The sequence below is a fragment of the Mus musculus genome, chromosome 8 (assembly GCF_000001635.26).
Source record: "Mus musculus strain C57BL/6J chromosome 8, GRCm38.p6 C57BL/6J".
In the NCBI taxonomy this organism is placed as follows: Eukaryota; Metazoa; Chordata; class Mammalia; order Rodentia; family Muridae; genus Mus; species Mus musculus.
Window position 1 is genome coordinate 56,083,825 of NC_000074.6, and position 13,701 is coordinate 56,097,525.

Sequence of the window (13,701 nt, forward strand, 5' to 3'; positions counted from 1 at the left end):
ATTTTATGGTTGTGGGTCACCACAGCATGAAGAACTGTACTTCAGGATTGCAACATTGGATAGGTTGAGAACCACTTATTTAGAGAGCAATCATGTAGTTACACATCTATTTTTGAACATCTATTTTTGAAAATTCAGACATGGCACCCTTCAACTTAGATCATTATACAAACTCTACAAAATATTTCTTGCCATAATGAGCCAAGACACTGAAAGCACCTGTGAAAACTCATTGGGCAAATCTTACACTGTCTAAAGAGGTTTAATTGCCAACACTCTTAGCTCTACTGTCCCCACTGTACATAGAGTACATGCTACTATGCATTCCCAATTGCCTCTATAGTTATATCAGGCTCCACTCTCTGGACAATTCTGAGAGAGACTGGAAAGTGATGACCTACCCTCCTAATTGCCTAACATATCTACAAAATCTGTGCCAAATCATTCCACAAAAATTTTGTACAAACTCCTCTGCACACAGCTCCATAATTTACTAATTTAACCAACTGACATAGTTCATGGGTCATATCATGTTTCCTTTCTTTTCTAACACTATGGAATTGACTAATCAGTCATGCTCACATTCATCTAGACTCATCCACTACAATAACAATGAAGCATAAATTTCCATAATTTTTCATTTAACTGGGAAAAAAGCAAAATTCTGTTTACATTAAGCCCCTCGAAAAAGAAATACAATACTTTAACTTAATAAAAGATGCTGATTTACTGAAAAATTCATTTGTAAAGTATATTCTGAACTAATTACTACTGTGTCAAACTATTCCATGTGTTCTTTTTAATCATCTCTACCAAATAGAACAAGCTTGCATTTTAAGATTATTTTGTTCATGTTGGAATTTGAAACAGAGAAGAAGGTAAATAAGCTGAGAAGATTAAAACAAGGAAGGTATAAGTCATCAATTCTTTCCCCAGAGATATTTATACTTTAATTCAGTTTCAACCCATGGACTATTCGGCCTTATCATGTAGTCTTAGAAATCAATGTAGTGGAACAATGTTAAAATTTTCTGAATTAATCCAAGAGGTCTCCATCCCTAAGAAAGAAGAAATGCTACCTTCCATATCATGTTCTTTTGAGCCTAGCATTGTCTTACATTACTGCTCATAGGCTGGTGTGATATGAAATCAGATAATGCTCTATTCAACTGATTGACTCAAGGTCACACTGATCCTCTCATTCCCTGTGACTATACTAGATGGTTTCTATTTTTTTCTACTTGCATGTCTTCTTCCCGTGGCTATAAACATTCCTATATTTTATCCAGTTGGGTACACAATGAATGATCTCATTTTTGAATGGCAAGATGAAGCCCCAGTACAAGTGGCTGAAGGACTCACTTTGCCTCAATTTCTGTTGAAAGAAGAAAAGGACTTGCGGTACTGCACTAAACACTACAATACAGGTAAGGACTGCAAAGTTTCCTCCATGCTTATGACTTTTGATCTAATGATACACAGACTATTAAAATTATAATGTGTTGACTTTAACTGTTTTAGCTTATGGAGTATAAAATGTATAATTTCAAAATACATGGACTTTTCACTCATTGTGTCTGATCGTACATGGTTTGTATGAGATGAAAAAGATGCTTGATGCTCAGTTTTTCTTGAAAATTCTTCATGAAGCATCACAAATATGGGTAAAATGATGATTCTATACATGTTTCTTTATTTATATAGAAAAATAAATTGAACAATTTTTGGAAGTAAACACTCTATATGCTAACAAAAAGACTTGCTTTAAATAATGACATTATCTAACCTATTTTCATGTATTCCAAAACACTATTTCTATTTTTCTATTTTCTCTTTAATACTTTACTAATTTCTGTTTTCAGTTACTTCATGAATTGATAGAGAAACCTTGTTTCTCAAGTAGATACCATATTTAACAAGGAACACCAAAAATTAAGAAACTCAGTGTGGTATTTGTACCCTTGTGAAATCTGCTCACTTCTCTTAACAGTTGTGGGCGATTCCCATAAATCGACTCCAACAAAAATGCCAGTTAACTGTCCACAACTTCCACCCAGAGATGCACATATGGCCTGGTGCTCGCATGCTCACATTAGCTGTTACTCTTACCATTTCATTCCAGTAATGCATGATTCATCTTGGTCTCAACATTTTCCAGAACTGTGAGCTCAGTTGTCATCCTATAAAGCCCCCAGTCTCCCTTATCTCCTTAACTAACTCACAATATCTAATTTTGTACATTACCATATTCAATTCACAGATGAAGGTGTTAGCTAATATTTAAACAGGAACAAGATTAACATCTCAGGAAAAATTAAAGACAGGCAAGTCAATAGCAATACCCTAGACTCATTTTTCTAAGGATGGATAATTTCTTTTAGGAAATGTTGAGAAAAGCTCTAGAGGTGGTAAATAGAATTGTCATCACAGAGGACCATAAATTTGGTAGGTGAAACAAATTTCATTTTCTCATAGCGCTAGTACCTAAGTATTTTTTAAAATTAGGTATTAGCAAAATTATGTTTTCTCTGGAGGCTCCAGGGAAGTTTCCTTCCCTGTCAATTTTCTTAGTTCCCTATTTCTGGCAAATTCTAGGTATTTCTTTACTTATAGATACATCACTTTAGTTTCTGTCCTTACAGTCATATGTTGACCTCTGCATGCATCTATCTCTGTAGCCAAATATCCCTCATTCTATAAGGACAACAATGATTTGGGAATAAATTTTAAGTTGTTTGTGTCTTCATCTCAAACACTGATTTCTCAATAAAGTGAAATTCACAGATTTTTTTCCAAGGATGTGAATTTTTTAGACACATTCATCACAGAACAATAGCTGACTCAAGACATCATTTCAGGGAGAATTTTGATAATATAGTGACAGGAGACCCATCTTAGCAGAAAGTACATTTGTATACCTTGATATTACAGCTCACATTTATGAATGATTACTTCAAGCAATTACTTTGGTAGTAATTTTCTAGAATACCTAGTTGTCTACCACTTCTATAATACAAAAGATGAAAGTGTGTACAAAGTATCAAGGCTGAAAACCTTATAGAAACATCTGGTAATATCTCTATTCACATATGTGATTAATTTGTCTCATATATTAAGCTTTGTATTATGTTATTCCCCCAACAATCAAGATTCCAATTTTAGTTGTTTTCCAGTGTAGGCTCATATGCCACATAATTCCCTCTGCATATGAAAGAAAAAATAACACACATACATACACACACACACACACACACACACACACACACACACAAATCCATATTTGTAAATGCCTGGCGTTGCAAGGAAATAAAATTATTGAAGTTAATATTCTTTCAAATACATATTAATTACATATCTAGGTGTGGAGGGACATGCTTTTAATACCAGCACTTGGTAAGCAAAGGTAAGATGATCCATGAGTTTGGAGTCAAACTGGATTAAATAGCATGTCCTCAGGTCAGTGACAGTAAGATCTACTCAGTAAGAAAAATTATACACACACACACACACACACACACACACACACACACACTAAATTGTACAAATCTAAAAGCTACTTCAGGACTATGTAATACTTTTTTTTTTTTTATCTAAAACCTTTCTTCTTTTCTGACTTTGTTTGGTATGCTCATCTTGATATGTATGCATAAGAGGTTCCCTCCATCACTTGGGTCCAAGTTTAAGTTTTCTCTTTACAATCTCATAAAAAATGTACATGTGCACAACCATACAATTAGTATACATACATACATACTTATATGTGCATTTATGTACGGTCATAATACTTGCATCGTGTATGACTTCATTTTCCATCTTAGTTATATTTATAAAATGGCTTTAACATATGTAATGAAACCTTGTTATTTTTCTTGAGAATCACATGAATCATGAGAACTTACCTCCCCCCGAAAAAAAAAAACCTTCTAATTTTTTCATAAGGTTACTTAATAGACTTGCATTGATATAATAAAACTACTTTAATTAATCTTGCTCTATTTAATTTTCTTTATAATGAAAATTTATATTTCTATATTTAATATTGCTTTAAAATATAAATATTTTAGATATTGTGGAATCTTTAATCATTTTACTGATGAGTTGAGAGAAGGCTTGTGTATGGCTTGTGTATGGTTCTGGTTGCTATATATTAAAAAGTAGACTCCACTGTCCCCAGACCTTGCAAGCTACTGTTGAGGTCTTAAAGTTCTGCTCTATCTTCTATTTTCCTCCACAGGCTGTGCACTTGCCTCCAGTCTGCTATCATTTATGAGCTTGTTTTGTTAATAGGAGTCTGCAACGGAGAGTCTCTTTGCTATACACCAGCAGGTTTTCTAGTCATGCTCTTTGATATCTTTCTCCAGTGGTCATTTCAGATAATGATACTTAAAGAGAATATTAGATCTTGTGACATCATTCTATTAAAAATAATAGATAATAAAACCAAGGATCAAATTACTTAGAAGACTGTTTCTTTGAAGGATGGATAACAAAGCAGTGCAGATAAATGAATATAATTAGAACCCATGGAGTAGAAATAGCAATGTTGACATAAATATTCATAACCTCTATTTGCAGAAACAGAGGCACAAAGACATATATTTAAACAGTGGATGTAACATATTTGTTTTTCCCTATGTTTTAAAATTATCTTAAACGTTATTAAGGCAAAATGACACATATTTAGTTTTATAGTATTATTTATAAAACTGCTCATCTTCATTTGCATTTCTCCTATAATACTTAAAAATACAAAATTTTTTTAAACAAATAGCACCTGAACAAATAATCATTTGGAAGTTCCAGAAACACAAAGTATAGGTCGCCTTTACACAATAAACATGTATTGTTCTGTCTACATGAAAACAAGTGTCAAAAACTGACAAGATCTTTGACAAGTATGAAAAGCTATTTGAACATAAAAATAAGATTACATATTATTTCAGAAGACTCCATTCCCTTGGGACATTGTTTCTAGATGCACAGATTTAAAAAGAATCAATAAACTAAACCAAATTTGGGGATGTGACATACTGTTCCTTCATTTTAGTATAAAACAAAATCTTAAAGTAAAATTATTATTATTTCACTTAAGTTCTATTTGACATCATAACAAAATCTGACTTTTATTTAATTGCTGCATTTATTTTATAAACAATTAGGAAAGTTTACATGCATAGAAGTGCGATTCCATCTTGAGCGTCAGATGGGCTATTACTTGATCCAGATGTACATCCCCAGCCTCCTGATCGTTATTCTATCCTGGGTCTCATTCTGGATTAACATGGATGCAGCCCCAGCTAGAGTAGCTTTGGGCATCACCACTGTACTTACTATGACCACACAGAGTTCTGGATCCCGGGCCTCCTTACCAAAGGTAAGCATCCTGAGGGGACACGCATTGGATGCATACATTAAATGCTGTTGTCAGATTGGTCAAAATTCATTCAGATATTTGCTATTAGTTACTGATTTTTTAAGCACCAAACATTGCAAAATGACGTGATAGAATATTCTATAAATCAATGATGCTTGCTAGTTACACAGTGTATAGTGTAGTGTTTTTTTTTATTTAAGTAATAGCAATCATTATAAGAACCATGGAATTTTTCATATCTATATATTTAAATGCTTAAAATAGAAACATTATTTAAACTGATCTACATGGTACTTTTAAGTGCTGGTATAATGCATAGATGTGTGCACATATATACACAGAAATAACCTTTTCATACTATTTTCTTAATAGATGCTTAAAACATAAACTAAAATACTAGTAGCTGTATGTGTTTGTAACCAATTACTAAAATTACTTCCAGGAAAATGTTATAGTAATTATTGCCCTTTAAGAGCTGTATCATATTTCCATGTTGCTACAGCCTGGTTTCCATTATGCTGTGTCCTGGTCTTCTGGCTTTTGACAGTTGTAGGTCAATAGGCAAGAGTGCTTACCTAATTTAATAATTTGGATACATTCTAGCCATCCAGAATTTAACTATTTACAATATAACGTCTGTGAAAGCTTCAATCTCTCTCTTCATAAAATATACTGAAAGATAAGAGGTTTTGTTTTTCTATTTAAAAAGACAGAAATAAAGATTTATTTTCTTCTTATAAGAATATTTGTAAGAAATATCTATTATCTGAAGAAACCATCTAAAGTTTCCAGCAATAACCTAATTTTTTAAAAATGAACTTCAATATAATAAAGTATTATTGGCTTCTCAAGAATGTTTGATGCTGCACCTGCTACTTGATGTAAATTATAAGTGCACATATGGTCCCCTTAGTGGTTTCTATGAATGAATTCTTGTTTAATAAAGTAAAAATGTATGAGTAAATAAACTTTGGTTAAAAGATAGTTTATCATTGCAAATGTTACAGAGCACAGAAAGAATTTGATGTTCAATAAAGTTCAGTTTTCTCAGTAAAAATTAATTATTGTCTTTTAAAACAATTTCTTCCTTTATTAAAACTAAATTGTACCTTTTCAATACTCCAAATCAATTGGTTTTTATAACATATCCCCCATGTAAAAATTTTAAACTTTCTTATTTGTTTAATGTGATAGTCAGTGCTTATGAGTTTGTGAATGAATGCCCTAAGGGGTCTGGAAAATAGTAAAAAGCTCATGGTCAAATTGTAAGGAAATTTACTCATTTCTATCTTACTCCTGATCTACCTGGAAATGAAAACTTGTTTGAGCCATATGTTATCAGATAGAAAAATGAATGGGATATGCTTTATTTTATAAATTAATTGGTTTTATGAGGCACAGAAGAGAAATACTTAAGACCCAGAATGGGATAGTTGAAAGGTGTGAGGAAAAAAAAAAAAAAACAAACTTAAAAAGTCAAACTAAGATGTCAAAATGTGGATATGAGTTTAAGCAAAATAGAAAGGTTGGTCTGTGAGAGTTCTCCATCTATAAACAAATAAAAGAGAGACTGTTTAAAAACATTTTTTTCATCAGGATTTCAATGAAAGAAGAAATTTTCAGTCATGAGTTCAATTATATTATATACACATGCATTCATATTATATGACTCATTCTTGTAATAGAGACAATGTCCCACAAGAAATTTATTTTTCACCTATAGACAGAATTCAAAAGCAGGTATGATATAAGACAACACAAACCTGACATATTATCTTGGACATTTTATAAGTAAATAACAAAAGACTTAAAATATTTAGCTAGACATACTAGAATTCAGAGGCGCCAACTCAGAACATCCATTATAAATAATAGTCATTAACAAAATAGAACAGACTATTCAAAAGAACAGAATATCTTGGAAATTAGAATTCTGATGAGAGTAGGGGCTTGTTTATTTGTTTGCTTGTTTGTTTGTTTGTTTGTTTGAGGCCCAGGGAAGCAGATTTTGAGAGCTCAACTGTGTATTTAGAAAATGTCACCTAAAAATACAGATTCCTCCCTGCCATTTGCAGTTTCAAAGAGCTCACAAAAATCAACCTTTGGAGTGTGACATTGGCCATCAATCTATAACCACTGTTACATTCTAGGAAGTAGAATACAAATTCAGTTCAGAAATTATAACAACACTGGGTTATTAAATGCCAGAAAAATAATAAATCATTAATTAACAATAACTGTTTAGTGTTTTACATCAGCTGTATGCTAGTATATCTCCAGCAGAATAAAAGATTTTTGGAAATTACTAAAGACTCAAAAGAAAAAAAAATCTTAGAATATATTTAGGTCATTCCTTAAGATTATTTTCTTTTTATAAGAATATTTGTAAGAAATATCTATTATCTGAAGAAAATATCTAAAGTTTCCAACAATAACCTAGTATTTTTTAAATGAACTTCAATATAATAAAGTATTATTGGCTTCTCAAGATTCTCTTATATCATCAGTTGTTTTAGCTTGTTCAAAGTCGTGCTAAGTCAAGCATATCATATCGCAAAGCCAGAAGACACATGTGGTCCATTCTGAACTAATTTCATTTCGACAATACCTACATCAACTGGTCAGAAGAGGTGGTGTGTGCAATCTATTGACAGCAAAGCTTCAAGACAGTTTATGTTGATAAGTGTTTCTCCACACTGGAATTTATTGTAAATGAGAAGAACAAAAGTAGTAATGATTATGGGGTCAAGTTGTAGACAGCATAAAAGTTCTCTTTAATAATTAGAACTTAGTAGGACAACCTGAAGAAATATTTAAGATGCGTGATCATTATGATGCTATACATGGGTGAGAAAGCAGGGACAAGAACTCTGACGGGTAGCAAGAGAGGTAAAGGTAGTAAGTATGTTTGAGAATTTTAGAAGTGAAAAGGTGTGTGTTTATGAATGGCACATTGTAGCATTAAGGAAAGGCAGAAGTCAAGGGTGGTATCCAGGTGTGTGCCAGGAAAGTCATTTCCAACACAGGATGAAGGAAAGGATGAGTATAGGTTCTTATTTGATGTTGAGACCTCCACAAGTCTGACACATGGAACTGCCGAAGCCCAAGAGTTCCCGGGCTTATGACCAGGAAATCTAGGCCTCTGATTTCATGAGTGAAAAAGGGACAGGAAAATAGACAAGACGATTTTTTTCAAGAATGAATAAATGCCCAGAAATAGGAGGGGGAAAAATGAGGGGGGGCATTCAAAGGTTCCATTCTTATTTTCCCCTTGGTCCAACTCGAGCTGTGTACAAAATAGGTCTACTTGCTTAAAGGCAAAACAAAATTACTCAAAGACTTTTATCTCAAACTCAAATCCCAACAGTGTGTCATCAGGTTTTTTTTTCAAATATAGGAAACCAGTCATCCTTAAGAGGAATAGGTTTGAATCATTGATGGAAGAAAAGTTGGTACTCATCATTATTTTAATTTACTATCTAGTTCAGATACTACCAACTAAAACCTTCTATATTCTAAAGTATAATGATGGGTAATAGGTACTTTTCTACCACACATCTGTATCCACCACAGTGCAACCTCAGCAAGAGTAAGACAATATGTAGGTTGAAAGTCCACCTGAACTCTAAAAACAAAATAATGAGAGTTTTGGCTCAAGGGTTGTCTCAGTTTTATTTCATTGCACCAATTCTATTTAAATAAATAACACCAAAACCTTAAGAGTCTTGGATAATTTTTTTCTTGCACATGAGAACTTGAATGACCTTTGTCTGGTCTGGACTTGCCTGTATTTGACTGGTCTTGGGTTTAGACTGTCAAGTGGTTTGGTTGCCTCATCATATAGTAACTATGGTTACCAGCCAACTGTCCCATGCCCTCCACTTGGGAGTATACAGAAACTAGAAAGCAAGCAGGTACACACACACACACACACACACACACACACATAAAATGTTTGTTCAGTGTGGGTGGACATATAATCCATTTCTGTTCTGATCCCACAAATTATACCAAGTTCCATGGCCAAATCCAAAATCAACACTCAAGGAAACTTTGCCAAAGTAAGGAAAGAAATGATTTCAAGCATAATGCTCTCTGCTAAAACATTGTGTCTTTTTTTGCACTACACTGTAGTTCATTCATATATATTTTGGAAAAATTGCTTGAAGGGTGAGAAGGGATAGAGAGAGAGAGAGAGAGAGAGAGAGAGAGAGAGAGAGAGAAAGAGAGGAAGATTCTGTTTAGATTTCTCTCTTACTATCCTGACCACTCCCACTTTCTTATTTACAAAAAGCTGCTAACCATAGAAGGACAGAGAGCACTTGAAAGTCTAAATAACTAAGCTTGTGACAGAGGCCCAGAAGCCTCTAGCAGCACCGATTACAGATTCAAGACTAAAGAGTATTTAAGGGTTGAGGGACAGTAGCTGGAGCCCAGGGTTTCAGTTCTTTTTCTCATTGTTCATTCTCATTGTGAAACCCACCAGAAGTGTAGCGCGGAGAGAACAAAGCTTTACTTATGCATCCCCATCCTCAGAATCTAAGGCTGCATATGTGTGTCCACTGGGTATTACATGCACATTTAAAAAACAAATGCTTTTAAATTGTTTACTCAATATTTTGTTTTAAAAAGCATTTTCAACTTTATGTTGCAGCACGAAACTTCGGTTGGATTATACTTTACTACTATTTCTCTGTTTACTCTCCAGAGTACCACAAAACAATAACAAAACTGAATATAAAGTTTACATTTATCTCCAGTATGGTAGAAGGAAAACAGTGGATCTTGGAAAGTATAAGAATAAATATAGCTAATATAAACTGAAATTGAATCAATATATGTATATTTAGTACTTAGATTATATTGGCATTCAGGGTTGTTTAAACTGAAAGAATAAAGAAGGAGTTATACTTACTGTTTTATTTTAATAACACAAGAAACACATACTCTTAATGATCTAAAAAACAATACTCTGTGGATTTAAACAGAGTAAATTATAAATCTGTTGCTGAAGGAGCCCTTGCAGGTGTTATATAGGGAAGCAAACCATGGGAAGAGAAATGAATGAAAACCCAGGAACAAACTGACTTTGTCAACCTGGAGCAGATTTCTCGGAGTTAGTGCCAAGTGCTTCATTCTCAATGTATTTAAGCCCAGTACAACCTGGAAAAAAATGTTTCCCATTGTAATACAATCTCTGGTGCATAAGATGTGTGATTTTATTGAAACTCAACTAAGGGTGCATGTCATTTTTTTCTAAGAAAATAGATTCTACAGATAGGCTACCTATACTAGCTTAAGGGCCTCAGGCTCTGGTCTGGTCTTGATCATGTAGATAGCACACATGTCATTTTGGCTATGAGTCAAGCCACCTTTGGTCCTGGTTATAGGAACTTGATATGGCCTAGCCCAGCAGATGACACAGTTCACCAGGCTGTTAATCATCTCCAATGCTCAGCTTTCTCATCTGTCCCATTGGAAAGACAATCCCCTGTGCTTAGCATTCCTGGTTTCTCTGGAGACCTATGGAACTAAGGACATTCATGTTATGTTCCTGACATGTAGCTATAAAATGAGAGGAGCAAACAATATTCAGGGTTTCTTATTCTTTTAACACTGGAAAGCTAATCTAGCAGGGATTTCTCCTTACAATTTAAACTCAACATATAGTTAATTGATATTTCTTCAATCAAGTTTGGAAAAAATATGACATACATGAGTTCATTTTGGCTTTATTATTATGATATAATCTTCTAAATTGAATTTTCAATTGAATGAGACCAGTATACTTAATTAATTATTTAATTTTTTACTTTAATAATATTAATGTTCCATAGATGCTTATTTTGGGAAAAGAGAGTAAAGAAAAACACAGAAAATGAAAGCAAGATTTACCCCAAACTTTCTCATTAAATGCATATTATACAATGCATACTAAGGTAAAAAGTTTTATTACTACTATAAAAATATCTTATGAATATAATGTCTACAATTTAGATAGGTCCTATAATAAGATGAATTGGTGGGTATTCGTGGTTGTCCTTTTATCTTGCTACATTTACTAGGCCTCATAAATTGTAATACACCTAAAAATAAAATTAATAAACATTTTCTCTCTATTTGACATATAGACAGACCTGTCTTTCAATTTATTTATTTGTATTTTTGAGATTATAAAATACAGCCTTTCCCACTTCCCTTTTTTCCCTGCAAACCCATCAATACAACCCTGCTCCCTACTCTCTTTCAAATTCGTGGACTTCTTCTATGGATTACTATTACATGCATACGTGCATATACACATATGTATACATTTTTAAGGATAAGAGAGAATTCCCAAGTTTACATTTTCATAACAGCACTATACCATGACTTTATGGTAAAACTAAATTTAAAAAGCAAAAACTTCATATGTAATTTTAAGACTATTTTATCTAAAAATCTCTCACACACATACACATGTACATATAATATGTACATATACATGTATGGGGGTATCTCAGAAACATATATATGAACTTTCCAAATGATAAAAGAAACATGTACAATTAAACCTCTGCTGAAAGAAAGACCTTGCTTCAAAAATCAGTGCTTAAAGAAAGAGCCCTTACAGGCGAAATCTGTCTTCATGATTCTAGTTTGAAGTCATAAATAATGCTCTTAGACACCTGAGTAAAAGGAATTAGAATGAAAGATGATCGTAATAAGCAGGCAGCTGCAGAGTGCAAAATCTCCAGCATGTAAAGATCGGAGCGAGAAGTCACACGCTTAATTTCACTTCAAATGAATAGGTCAAGAGTTATATTATGCATGCCAGGAAGTCTAATGGCATCCTCCCAAGAAACATCTCTGGTGACATCTAGATTTATTTTACCTTTTCATGTAAATGTTAAAAAGCATTAGTCACAAGCTATAGATGAAAGGTAAAGCGTGGGCACCTGAATCTGGACTCAGAGGTAACTGCGATCCTCGAGTTCCTTTGTTCTTTCCCTGTTCGCCCTTTCTTTAGGCATCTGGAAGGATGGCCCATCTCGCTAGAAACAACGCAACCGCAACCAAGGATGGCAGGCTTCTCTGCTGAATTTTATCTCTTAAAGTGAAAATCTTTATGTGTGTGATGAATGCCACATAGGAGCATAGTGGATTTACTATAGGTCTATGTATAGTCCGAATGAGTAGGGCATCAGTGAAGCTGTGAAGAGTCATCGTCCAGGGAAATGGGTTAAAACTCCCAGCATGTCAAAGCTCTATATATTGCTCACTGTCATCCCTGCCTAGCGCTCTTCTTTTGTTATTTCAATACCAACTCCATTTCCTTTAGCGGGCGACTTTATAAAGCACCACTTATTCTTCATTTGTTGTAATTACTTTATCCCTGAACTTAGATAACATTCAGATGCATTTCAGAGTGATAGTTCCCTTATAAATATTACAAAATGTAAGTGTTTATGCCGGATCTTGCATGCTGATGAATAAGCAAAAGAAGTAAGTAAAATCCATAGAGATCAGAAATAAAAACCCAAGCAAACAATGCAGCACACAGATTTCCAGCAAGTTTTGTGAAACACATTTGTCTGTGTGTCTGAGTCACTTGCTTATTCTACAGTCAAACATATCCATCATTGTTCAGTGACATTTCTGAAACTGGGGAAATCTCCCAAGACAGATTGCCATTAGAGGAAGAACAAATTACCTTACCCAAAGGCATACACTGCAATGTTCTGTAATATGTAAGCAAATTTAGATATGAGAAAAAATTGACAAAACAATCACTCTTAAATGAACTGTGGAAATTTGCCTTACAGATGTTTTCTCATGAGTTTTGTGAGACTTAGGCTGGGTTCTGCTTTAGTTGATGTTTGTTTGTTTGTTTGTTTGTTGTTTTGTTTCAAGACAGGGCTTCCCTGTCTGCCCTGCAACTCACTTTGTAGACCAGGCTGACCTTAAATTCAGAGGTCTGTCTGCCTCTGCCCACTGAGTGCCAAGATTAAAGGCATGCACTACTACCATCATGTAAGTTTCCTAGTCTCAAATTTAAGCTTTTCAATGAACCTAAATTTCTATTTGTGGAAATATCTGATAAGCACTAGTCTACATAGTGATTATTAAGTCACATCCAACATATGTTCATCCATTAACACATGGTATATATGAGCTGTAGCATAGGAATTTATTGGCCTCATGGTAATGCGTTTGACCACCTTAGTAGATTACAGTAAAGGCATGTGTGTTGGCAGGTCTCTTAATCTTAACACATTTCCACACCTACAGTATAGTTCCCACTATGTGTTTGTCAGTCAACAACACGTAAAACTCTGCTCTTGAGT

General features: G+C 33.8%; 1 protein-coding gene across 2 annotated transcripts in view; it reads left to right on the forward strand.

The window, feature by feature from the left end:
- The window catches only part of Glra3 (glycine receptor, alpha 3 subunit), a 189,653-nt gene that overhangs the window by 143,407 nt on the left and 32,545 nt on the right, over positions 1-13,701 (forward strand). For both annotated transcript variants that reach the window (NM_080438.3, NM_001368774.1), the window contains exons 6-7: positions 1,290-1,427; positions 5,160-5,374. In NM_080438.3, coding sequence (NP_536686.3) covers positions 1,290-1,427; positions 5,160-5,374 — 353 coding nt within the window. The remainder of the gene's footprint in view (positions 1-1,289; positions 1,428-5,159; positions 5,375-13,701) is intronic.